Consider the following 12,429-nt stretch of genomic DNA (forward strand, 5'->3'; position numbering starts at 1 on the left):
AATTACCAAAAAGCAATGCCAAAGCCATATATGTCTATCTATTGAGTTCTTGTAAAGCACGGCTATTCACCTGTAAGGGTCTCAAGGCTCTAAGGGTTGCAGTTCAGTCGAAGAGCCAGGTCTTGAGGTCCTTTCTGAACTTTATTAGGGCAGTAGTTTGTCTGCTATTTCTGAACAAAGGGGATCCCAGAGAAGCATTTACAACAATTTGTGCCATAATTGCACAAGCTGTTTGTAAATAATTTCAGTGAGAAACCTAAAGTTTGTGAAAAAGTGAACAATTTTTTTTCTTCATTTGATCGCATTAGGCAGTGAAATGGTGGCATGAAATATACCAAAATGGGCCTAAATCAATAATTTGGGTTGTCTACTACTCTAAAACTAACATTAACCCTACAAGCTCCCCAATTAACCCCTTCACTGCTTGGTATAATACACGTGTGGTGCGCAGCGGCATTTAGCGGCTTTCTAATTAACAAAAAGCAACGCCAAATTATTTCTGAACAAAGGGGATACCAGAAAAGCATTCACAACCATTTGTGCTATAATTGCACAAGCTGTTTGTAAATAATTTCAGTAAGAAACCTAAAGTTTTTTTTATTTGATTGCATTTGGCGGTGAAATGGTGGCATGAAATATAACAAAAAGGGCCTAGATCAATACTTTGGGTTGTCTACTAATAAAAAATATAATATATACACATGTGAAGGGTTATTCAGGGATTCCTGAGAGATAGTGTTACAATGTAACTATCGCTAATTTTTTTTGGGGGGAAATGGTTTGGAAATAACAAAGTGCTACTTGTACTTATTGCCCTATAACTTGCAAAGAACATGTAAACATTGGGCTCTATTTATCAATCATTTGGGGAATTCTCCTTTCTGTTCTCCTATCAGTTCTCCACAGCTCTCCTTTATCATAAAAAAAAGTTGTTTTTTTTCTCCATGGGAGAGCTGAGGAGAACTAATGATAAATTTCTCCAGTCGGATTAAAATCTTCTTATTTATCACTAAAAATAAGCAACTATTCTCCATGTCAATCATATATAAACCAATAGAAATCTTTATACAGCCTTCCTAGGAGCTTTGTTAACACCCCGCTTCAGCAAACTTTCATGTAAGAAAATAGATATACATTTTCATTGTTTTAGTGCTTCAATTTTAGAACTTTTTTATATCTTATTTTTATGCCCCAATAGATATTTTTGTGCTCTGTTATATATTATTTTGGCGCTCAATTATATATATTTTTTTCACTCCATCATAAATAACCATTATTTATTGTGCTTTGTTATAATTTTTGCACCTTGTAGAGCCTTTTTTTGTGTGTAACTGCTTCTACAACTGTTAAATAAAAGATTTCTAATGCTGTTCTCCATTTTAGCTATGGAGAACTTTAAGGCAGGAACTTGCAGGAGAACTTTCAGTCCTCCACAGGAGAATATAAAATGATAAATTTGTAACTAGGCGAACTATATGAAATACGACTAAAAAGATCTAATTTAACCCTTTTTTTGAGAACATGTTCTCCAAGGAGAGTTAGAACAGAGTAGGAGAATTTTACAGTCGAACTTGCCCAATTTTAGGAGTATTTTTGAATGATAAATAGAATTATTTCTCATGAGAACTTTTAGGAGAAAATTTAGGAGAATTGGGATGATAAATAGAGCCCATTGGGTATTTCTAAACTCAGGACAAAATTTAGAAACTATTTAGCATGGGTGTTTTTTGGTGGTTGTAGATGTGTAACAGATTTTGGGGGTCAGTTAGAAAAAGTGTTTTTTTTCATCATTTTGTATTAATTTTTTTTTAATAGTAACATATTATATGATGAAAATAATGGTATCTTTAGAAAGTCCATTTAATGGTGAGAAAAACGATATATGTGTGGGTCCTCATATTTTATATTTTTTTTTATAGTAAATTATAAGATGGTGAAAATGATATCTTGAGAAAGTCCATTTAATGGCGAGAAAAACGGTATATGTGAGGGTACAGTAAATGAGTAAGAGGAAAATTACAGACAAACACCGCAAAAATGTAAAAATAGCCTTGGTCCCAAACGGACAGAAAATGGAAAAGTGCTGTGGTCATTAAAGGGTTAAACAACTTTATAATTTACTTCTATTATCAATGTTTCTTTGCTCTCTTGGTACCTTTTGTTGAGAAGCAGGGACATAAGCTTAGCAGGAGCATAGTTCTGCCATATAGTGACCCAGATACCCATTTATCTCTTCAGCAAAGAATAGCATGGAACCTAAGCAAATTTAATAATAGAAGTAAATTGGAAACTTATTTTAAAATGGTTTGCTCTGAATCAAAATAATTTTTTTTTAGGTTTCATATCCCTTCAAATAAAGTTTAAGATGGCTTTAACGGCTTGATTGTCAGAAGTGGCAGCAACAATATTCCTTGCTAGCTGCCAGGTAGTTAGATCATGGTAAATAAAGGGAAGGTGGGGAAATCTCAAAACTTCCTTATTGACCACGCTCAGGCTTTAATTGTATGGAGAGGTCCAACAAACATGCATAGTCTGAAAGTACGATTTTTGCCAATATTAAAGGAAAATAAAACCCACGTTTTTTTCTTTCATGATTCAGATAGAGCATGTAATTTTAAACAAACTTCCTATTTACTTTTATCACCAATTTTGCTTTGTTTTCTTGGTATTCTTAGTTGAAAGCTTAACCTAGGAGGTTCATATGCCAATTTCTTAGACCTTGAAGGCCGCCTCTTAAGAATGCATTTTAACAGGTTTTTCACCACTAGAGGGTGTTAGTTCATGAATTTCATATAGATAACACTTTGCTCGTGCACGCGAAGTTACCTGGGAGCTATCACTGATTGGCTAAACTGCAAGTCTGTCAAAAGAACTGAAAAAAGGGGCAGTTTGCAAGGGCTCAGATACAAGATAATCACAGAGGTAAAAAATATATAAATATAACTGTTGGTTATGCAAAACTAGGGAATGGGTAAACAAGGGATTATCTATCTTTTAAAACAATAAAAATTCTGGTGTAGACTGTCCCTTTAAGCAACTTTCTAATTTACTTCTATTATCTAATTTGCTCCAATCTCTTGATATTCTTTGCTGAAAAGAATATCTAGATAGGCTCAGTAGCTGATGATTGGGTGCTGCACATAGATGCCTCGTGTGATTGGCTCACACATGTGCATTGCTATTTCTTCAGCAAAGTATATCTAAAGAATGAAGAAAATTAGATAATAGAAGTAAATTGGAACGTTGTTTAAAATTGTATTCTCTACCTGAATCATGAAAGAAAAATTGTGGGTTTAGTGTCCCTTTAAAGCTTAGTGCAAGGCAGAACTTGACAAATCTCACAAAAAAAAGGCTGCAAACTCTTAAATTGGAAAACATTTTAACTACTACAGTATGTAGACCCATTTGAATGAATCCTTAAAATGATTGAGTAAAATGCAGCCCTATAGATGTTTATAATATAATAAAAGATATGACAAACAGCATGAAATGGATTAGCAGATCTGCACCGCTAAGTAAACCATCACGGTATAATGCATCTGACCACCATAGCAGTTGTTCACACTGACTTTTTGCTGTTGTAACTTTTGTACTAAGTGTCCTAAAATTTAGCATATTTACTCCTCTAACCGCCTGGAAAAAAAGTGGCTTTGAAGTAACTGCCGGGAGAGGAATGTTAAAGAGGAAAAATAATCCCCCATTCCTTTTCAAGGGACCCCCCTCACAGAGGAAGGATTCTGCATGCATGATTGAGCTGGCAGGGAGGGGCAGGACAGCTTGCCTGCTTTCAAGTTTCCTGAACAATGCTTCAATCCTACTAGCATTTCACATCCTTCTCACTGCTCCCCCAACAAACCAATGCATCACACCCTTGTGAGATGGGCAAGTTACTGCAGACTCTGTGCAGCAAACATGCACTTAAAACATGTTAAATGTAGGTTGTTTTAATTACCATGCTGCACATTACATTTATCAGTTTGACAAATAACTGAAGTCCCAGCTCTCTAGAATTGTAGGTCTATCTGCACACAACTCCTGTAAGAGGGAGTAGCCGACTCCTCAAAAGGACAGTGAAGTCTTTTTCCTCTGATGCATATAAGAGGGCATTTTAACATGGAGTCATTGTATGGGGGAGGACTTTGCTTATATGCTTGTGAGGACTAAAAGCAGTGGGGGTTATGTGCATCAACCAGTGAGCAATCTGTTCTTAGACGGACACTGAACCCCAATTTTTTTCTTTCATGATTCAGATACAGTATGCCATTTTAAGCAACTTTCTAATTTTCTATTAATTTTCTTTGTTCTCTTGCTATTTTTATTTGAAAAAGGCATCTAAGCTAAGGAGCCAGCCAATTTTTGGTTCAGTACCCTGAATAGCATTTGTTTATTGGTGAATTAATTTATCCAATCAGCAAGAACAACCCAGGTTGTTCACCAAAAATGGGCCGGCATCTAAACTTACATTCTTGCTTTTCAAATAAAGAGAATTAAGAAAATTTGAAAGTTGCTGCTCTATCTGAATCACAAAAGAAAAAAATTGGGTTCAGTGTCCCTTTAAAGAATCACTAAGCTTAAATAAAATCAGAGCATTATAAGCAATGCACCTAGCAGTGGGTATGTGTTCGCAGTTAAAGAGCAATATAATTATACATTTCAGATCATGGGGCTTTCCATATACCCAATGACTGCCTTAGCACAGCTTTTTTATTGTTCTTTAGTCGTGTGTCAGAATAGCCATTTCCAAGGCAAACAACCCAACCCAAATGCAGAGAAGAGGGGTTGTTCCCAGTGCACTCTATAGCAAGAGCATTAGGCCTTTTTAGATTTGCTATAGTGTGTATTGTGTCACTTTGAGGAAGGGGGTTATCTATGGACCTTGTGGCAGCTGGCAGGATGGTAGAACCCCACACACGTTAATATTTGTACGCTTTGCTTTGTTAAAGGGACAGTCTACCATAGAATTGTTATTGTTTTGATAGATGATCCCTTTATTACCCATTCCCCAGTTTTGCATAACCAACACAGTTATATTAATATACTTTTTACCTCTGTAATTACCTTGTATCTAGGAACCTTCTTCCAGCCCCCTGATCACATGACTGACTGTTTATTATCTATTGTCTTAACTTTAGCATTGTTTTGTGGTAAATCTTAAATAACCCCCTGTGCCTGAACACAGTGTTATCTATATGGCCCACGTGTACTTTCTGTCTCTTTGTGTTGAAAAGAGATTTAAAAAGCAAATGATAAGAGGCAGCCCTCAAAGGCTTAGAAATTAGCATATGAGCCTACCTAGGTTTAGTTTAAACTAAGAATACCAAATGAAAAAAGCAAATTTGATGATAAAAGTAAATTGGAAAGTTGATTAAAATTAAAAGTCCTACCTGAATAATGAAAGTTTAATTTATACTAGAATGTCCCTTTAATTACTATTAACACACACTGATGTATATACACCCAAAGAAAATATTCTCAAGTATTTTAATTGCCTAGGATGCCTTATATGTACTTCCAAAAGATGGTTTCCTGCACATAGCTGACTATTACCATTAAAGTTATAAAATAAAGTGGCTGCTAATTCACTGTCTACATTTTATATATTTTTTTTATCCTTTTACTGCAGGGCTTGAAAACTCCCAAGAGCCAAAATTTTACTTCAGGTTTCTTTTTGTTACATAGAATGGCTAAATATTTAGCAGTTTTATGCTTATCCGGTCCTGTATGTTTTACTGAATGGCTTAAAGTAAATAATTTACCTAGTTAGTGCACTGCTACTACTTCAAAAGATACTAAGAGAATGAGACATTTCAAAATAGAAAACGGAGAATTGTATAAAAATTATGTTTTATCTGAATCATGAAAGAAAAATGTTGAGTTTCATGCTCGTTTAAAAGGGAAATAAAATTTCAAATTTCTGTATTTTTCTAACACAAATGTCTAGTAAAAATGATCAATGTTTCAGTGAGCGCTTTTACTGCGTATGTCACATGGCTTCACAAGCCCAGGAGTAAGGGAGCTGCAGGCTCCTAATCTTTTGGGTTATTCTTCATATATCTAAACAAATACCACTGTCTGGCTCCTAAATATTCTTACTGGCACCAACATTTTAAACAAATCTGTGGGCCCCTGTTGTATATGGCATATGTACATATGCACATGAATTTGAACACCACAAAGCCAGCAGCAGCACAGAACATGTCAGCAATAATGCAGTCACTGTTGATGCAATAAAATACTCCCCTAAGCAGATACAGTGTTTGAGGTGGGGTATAGGTATACATGCTATGTGCACAAAACTAATCACTGGAACATAGCTCTAACTAGTAGCATATTTCTTGGAATTTGTAGTGGGGGGGGGGATGCCTCTCTTCAAAACAAATGCATTAATGTATGCGGCAGTTCTCAGTACCATGTTCCTTTAATGCAGGGTCTGACAATTTTCAAGTCTTAGCTTCAACAATTATCCTGTGTGTATCTATATACAAACCATCCAGCACCGAGTTCCTCATGCATATTACTACAAACCTTCATGAATATTTGCCTACCCTTCATGTAGTACCACTATACTAGGCATAGAAGAAAGTTTCATCATGAGCTATTATTGCCCCCCACCCCTGAAATTAAGGCACAAAATGCAACGTGTTTGTCAAAAACATACATCATATTTCCTCTTTTATTATATAAATATCCGTTTAACCTTTAACTGTAAGAATATAAAGCGTTTTCAGAGGATTTTTATACAAATTCACAGACATTACAATGAAAAGAAAAAAAATCGGCACATTTCTAGGTGAAATCCAGCAGGAGCTAGAGAGCTGTGGAGATGCACAGGGAATGAAAAAGATTCTTATTTTCAAAGAAAATTTAAAACCAGCTGAGTTTGTTATATTCATAGGAAAAAAATAAGAGTTCATCTCCACACTGTACAAAAAAAAGCTGCTCTCCTTTCTTTAGGGGATAAGGAACAGGTGAAGTCTGATGTTTGCATATATATTATAGACTTGTCAGCAGCATAACTAGTAACGCTATGCAAGGTTTAATGCTTCATCCAGCAAGAAAAGGTAAAAAAAGGCCAGGTATTTTACTTCCAACAGCCACCAAAGAAATAATGTGTTAATAGAATTAGTTAATTTGATTGGTTAGAGTTACTAACCAATCAAATATATACTTATAAAAATAGAAATGGGTATTTTAATTTAAAAAAAATGAAATCAAGAAAATGGTTGGAAACTCTGTTTTCAAAATGCGTTTAAAACTTGATTAAAAATGCCAAAAGTACTGCATAAAGTACTTTGCATACGGGAATTAATAGTAACAAGAACATTAAATGTAGTTTAGATTTATATTAAAATTCCAACTATTTCTAAAGTAGGAAGCAAAAATGTATTTAATGGTACATCTGTAGACACATTAAGCTGTGTTTTTGTTAACCAAAGGCTAGGTGCAGAGACACCACATGTAGAATGCAAAAAGTTAGTTATATTAGGAACCCGTAGGGTTGGACATCTTTCCAGTCTAGGCACAACAAATTATAAATTCTACTTTCAGTCCTCAAATATAGGTCAGAGTTCCAGGGTTAAAGTAAAAATGAGGTAGCCAGACATAAGGAATATACTTGACAGATGTTTTTTTATAAGAGTACTGAAATATTTAAAGGAAATGTGACACCAAAACAAAAAAAAACTTAAAACCGCCTAAACATATACCATAGTTCTGTATCTTAAGAAATACTAACAAAAAGTGTTTGGTAAGTTACAGAGGAATGTCTGCATAAAGAATTTCATATTCACTGGCAAGGTATTATTTGCAAATAAAAAAAAGGAAATGTTAACATTGTGGCTCCCATTAACCCTTAAATTGCTGGAGAATAAGGATAGGAGAAAATAGGGTGAGACCCATCTCAACACTACAGATATACCACCTTTTGTCTGGGCACAGCAGGCAAGAGTATATATATATATATATATATATATATATATATATATATATATATATATATATATATATATATTCTGCTAAAAGTGATAAATGGTGTTAAAGGTACATTATAGTCATAAAATAACATGCTCCACATTGTAAGAACAGATTTTTTTCTGACAAGAGACCCACATAATGTTTTCATAATGAATAAGCTTAAAAATGAATATACTTTAATATAACCATGTCTACCAAAGGTTAGAAGTTTACACCATTTCTTAGCTTACCATATCACAGAAAGAAAAAAGAAAAAAACATTAAGGGCAATTTATCAGAAAATAACCTGTAATTTAAAAGCAGTTCGTTTTCTGACTTTAAAGTCCATTTAATCAGTGCAGTGCCTGGAGATGGTTAGGTGGTAGCAAACTGCTCAAAAAGAAACAACTTGGGTAGGCCCTCAACTTCCATCTACACTATCCACTTTAGGAGAGAGCTGTCATTTGTGATGCAATGTGTCACTGCATCAGATACAAAGTGGCACAGTGCTGTTCCAGAGGGGCCCCTAGGCAGTATGATGCGTCAGTCCCAATGTCTCATACCAAGAAAGGTCTCAGCTGCCCTCACCTGACCTTCTCACTTTCAGTCATCTGCCAGAGCCCCAGGTTGAGCACTTTGAGGCAGGGCAGCTGTGTGATCCTCTCTAGCCCCTTCTTGGTGATGCGGGTGCAGCCATACAAGTCTATACCAGTAAGCTGGCTCAGATGCTCTGCTATAAGCTCCAGTCCCTTGTCCGTGATCCGCACACACTGACCGATGTTAAGTGTCCTCAGGCCGTGCATCTGGCGCACCATGCGGTTGATACCGTCGTCGCTGATGTGACAAGAGCACAGTGACAAGGACTTGAGGCCATAGAGGCCTTGGGCAATGTAGGCCAAGCTCTGGTCTCCCACCTTATCGCAGAAGGATACGTCCAGGCCGGACAGACGTAGGCTTCCCATGGCCAGGTGCATGATACCAGTATCACTGATGTTATCACAGCTGCGTAGATTCAGGCTCCTTAAGCCGGTCATATGTGATAGGTGCAGCAGCCCTGCGTCTGAGATCCCCCCGCAGAAGCTGAGATTCAGTACCCGCAGGCCTTGCAGCCCCCGGGATATATGCTTTAGAGCCAGGTCGGTGAGCTTCTGGCAGTCCTGCAGAGTTAGTTGCTCCAGTCCCAGGCAGCCTTCAGCTGCGCTGCGGGTCATACCAGCTAAGTGACCAATGCCCACATCCGACACGTGGCGGCAACTGCGGAGGTTGAGACTCTTGAGGCCGTGCAGCCCCCAGGCAATGAGCAGCAGGCCAGTGTTAGTGATGTTGCTGCAGCCCCCCAGCTCCAGCACCTCCAGACCCTTCAGGTACTGCGCGATGCGGCCCAGGCTGCTGTCTGTGATCTGCTTACACAGGCTTAGGTTCAGCGCTCGTAGAGAACTGATCTCCTGCACGAAGGCGTGGCCCAGGCCGTTGTCGGTCAGGTTGTAGCAACCGCTCAGGTTCAGGCTCTCGATGTTGGGCATTCCCTGTATCACGTAGCTCAGGCTACGCCGAAGGCTCAGGATCTGTACTTTACGGATACCTCGGGCTTGTAGACTCGGAAACAGCGAGGGGTTGGCCCGTCTTAGATGCAGCTTAGCCTCGGTCCCCCTCCATACGGACTTGTGGTAGGCCGCGTCCCGCCAGGCTGCGCACACTTGGGCCGCTCGGCCCTTGTCTCGCACGTCCAAATAGCTGAAGATCATGGCCAGGAGCTCGGGGAACAGACACGATATGTGAGTCTCCATGGTAGTTGGTGGCCGGAGGAGGAGGCTGCAGGGCTCAGGCGAGTCCCAACATCCCTCTCACCCCTCCGGCCAACCCGGCTCGGCCCCCGGGGAGTTTGGTAGGCCTCGTTGTGTACAGGAGGCCGGCTGTATGTAAAAGAGGCAGGGCGCGGTCTTCGTTCTGCTTGTTTGCCTCGTTCTTTTTAATATTCTTTAGTACATACGCCCATTCTTTCTCGCCAGCTCATCCTCCTGTAAGCTCCACAGGACTTTCCGGCCTCTCCGTTTTGCAATCGCCGGCCGGAGCCTTCACTGGTCCGTTAACATATTAGGAGCGTGCGCGCCATTCCAAACGTGCTCGTCTCCTATAGCGCTCGCGCGTTCTCAAAGGGCTATTTTTTAATCTGCGCATGCGTTTTGCCAGGATCATAGACAGGCTTGTATCTCAAATTCTCAGATCGAGGGGTGGGCGTGGTCAACTTTTGAGACCGATTTCTTTTCTCTCTTTGTCTACGGCTAACCAGCCAGGCGCTCGCCTGGAGCTGTTGCCACGGCGACAGGGCGCCCCCAGGTTTCCTTCCTGTTTAACCCTTTAAAGAGTTAGTTCTGTTGCGAGTCTTGCGACCGCTTCTGTTCAGTTAGTTATTTAGTTCTTACATTAGATGTAGTAATGAGATATGTGTGTGTATATATATATTAATACTTTTGTATACAAAGTACCATCAAACAATTAGTACAGTAAAGTAATTAGAAATAATTGGTTTGTTTTTGTGTTCTAAAATGCAAATGATGGTCTATATTTATTTAAAACCACAAAGACATAGGCAAATACGATTGTCACAGGAGGGGAAAAATAGTAATTTTTATTTTTATACAAAATAGTAATTTTTATTTTTATTCAAAATAGTAATTGAAAAGTTTGGATTTCAGAAAGTTTGGATTTTGGAAAGTCAGATTTTGGGATTTGTACCTGTATATAAACACACACTAAAAGGTACCAATGCAAATATTTCTAACCCATACTAAAAAAAATAGCTATGTATAATTTAAAATACACAACATAGCAGTCTCTTAATGCTTATCAAGAGTAGTTAAATAAAATTAAAAACTACAGTAGTACCCATTTTGTCATATTTTCTATAACTTTTAAAGTGTTGCCATCTAGTGCCCTAGCTAATGTATAGCATTCTTGCAAAACTGCTGCAGACACGCATGCTACTGAGCAAAGAAAAGTTGTTTACAATTGTATGCTCTATCAGAATCATGAAATAATAATTTTGGGTTTCATGTTCCTTTAAAACGTTTTTTTATTTTATTTCTCCAGATAGGCGGTAGTGCATATTGCTTGAGGAGCGCAGAAGCTGATAATATTTGAACAAAAAAACACAAAATAATATTATTGAACTGCTGTTTGCATATAACTATGCAGTTAAACACACAGGTAAAATAATATCCAGAGCAGCAATGCACTACTGGGAGCAAGCTGGTAAACCAACGAAAAGAGACATAGCAGCTAGTTCTCAGTGGTGTATTTGATTCTCTGCCTATTTGTAGGTATGTTTTTCAACAAAGGATACATATAGAACAAAGTAATGTTGATAATCGAGGAACATTAAACATTACAACTGCATGCTGTATCAGAACCACAAAACTTAAATTTTGATTTTCATGTCCATTTAGTTTTTATTCAAGGGATATAGACTGCAACACAGTGCAGTATAAAGCATATTTAAAGGGGATAATAAACACCTTGTTATTACAAATCGTTTTTTTGTTGTTAGAGGATAAATAATCAGCCAAATCTACTTTAAAAAAATAATAGTAACAAAACAATTAATTACAAACTTTAAAAAAAATAAATGAAATAAAGGTTTGTGTTTGAGCTAACTGCTGATCGGTGGCTGCAACTATATGACTTGCCATTTGATCGCTTGATCTGTGCAGCTAGCTCCCACTACTGCATTGCTTCTTCTTCAACAAGGGAATAAAGCACATTTGACAATGGAGGAAATTTGGAAAGTTGTTTAAAATAGTATGCTCTATCTGAATTGTTAAAGAAAAAAAATTGTTTCAAAGTACAGTGTCCCTTTTAAACTATGTGATTTTCCCGATTCCCCTGATTTGAGAATGGTTTTCCATAATGTTATCTGAAGATAATACTTCTAATGTGAGGATTCTTATCCAAAGAGTCATCTGGAGACTATACTCCAAATGGTGTGTTACACTGCCTCATAATAGCCGCAAGTACATCATTCTAGCTCCACACAATTTTTTACAGAACTGGTCAGGAAATGTTATGCAGCTTCCTAAATTATATACAGCTATAGTTTATTATATTTTACACACCATGGGGTTTATTCCAGCCCAGGACTTAGGAGCGAGGGACACTGGAGGTGTTTTGTGGTAGAACTGTGCACAGAGGGCCGAAATGGGTCATGGGTGGAGTAGAGACTGGCTATGGACAGGGGCAGTAACTGGGACATTTGTCCTGAATTGGAATCATTCTGTGAGAGGAACAGTGGGGAAGAGCTGCAAAATGGGGGACGGTTGGGTACTATGATGAAGTATCTTGCATGTGATTAGAGAGTATTCCAATCCAGAACATTTATTGTGTGTTGTTTTTTCCCCCCAGTGACTTTGTTACACACCAACTTCCCCAATACTTTGCTTTTGGAGAATTTTACAGCAATATTGCAATTCACCAGAAAAC

The 12,429-nt window shown here is 37.8% G+C and overlaps 1 protein-coding gene across 1 annotated transcript; it reads right to left on the minus strand.

Moving 5' to 3' along the window:
* Positions 1-6,642: 6,642 nt before the first annotated feature.
* Positions 6,643-10,074, minus strand: FBXL14 (F-box and leucine rich repeat protein 14). Its single transcript, XM_053718848.1, has one exon. The coding sequence runs from the start codon at positions 9,738-9,740 to the stop codon at positions 8,538-8,540; it is 1,203 nt and encodes a 400-aa protein (XP_053574823.1). The 5' UTR covers positions 9,741-10,074; the 3' UTR covers positions 6,643-8,537.
* Between the last annotated feature and the right edge of the window lie 2,355 nt (positions 10,075-12,429).

This window comes from Bombina bombina, chromosome 6, assembly GCF_027579735.1.
Source record: "Bombina bombina isolate aBomBom1 chromosome 6, aBomBom1.pri, whole genome shotgun sequence".
In the NCBI taxonomy this organism is placed as follows: domain Eukaryota; kingdom Metazoa; phylum Chordata; class Amphibia; order Anura; family Bombinatoridae; genus Bombina; species Bombina bombina.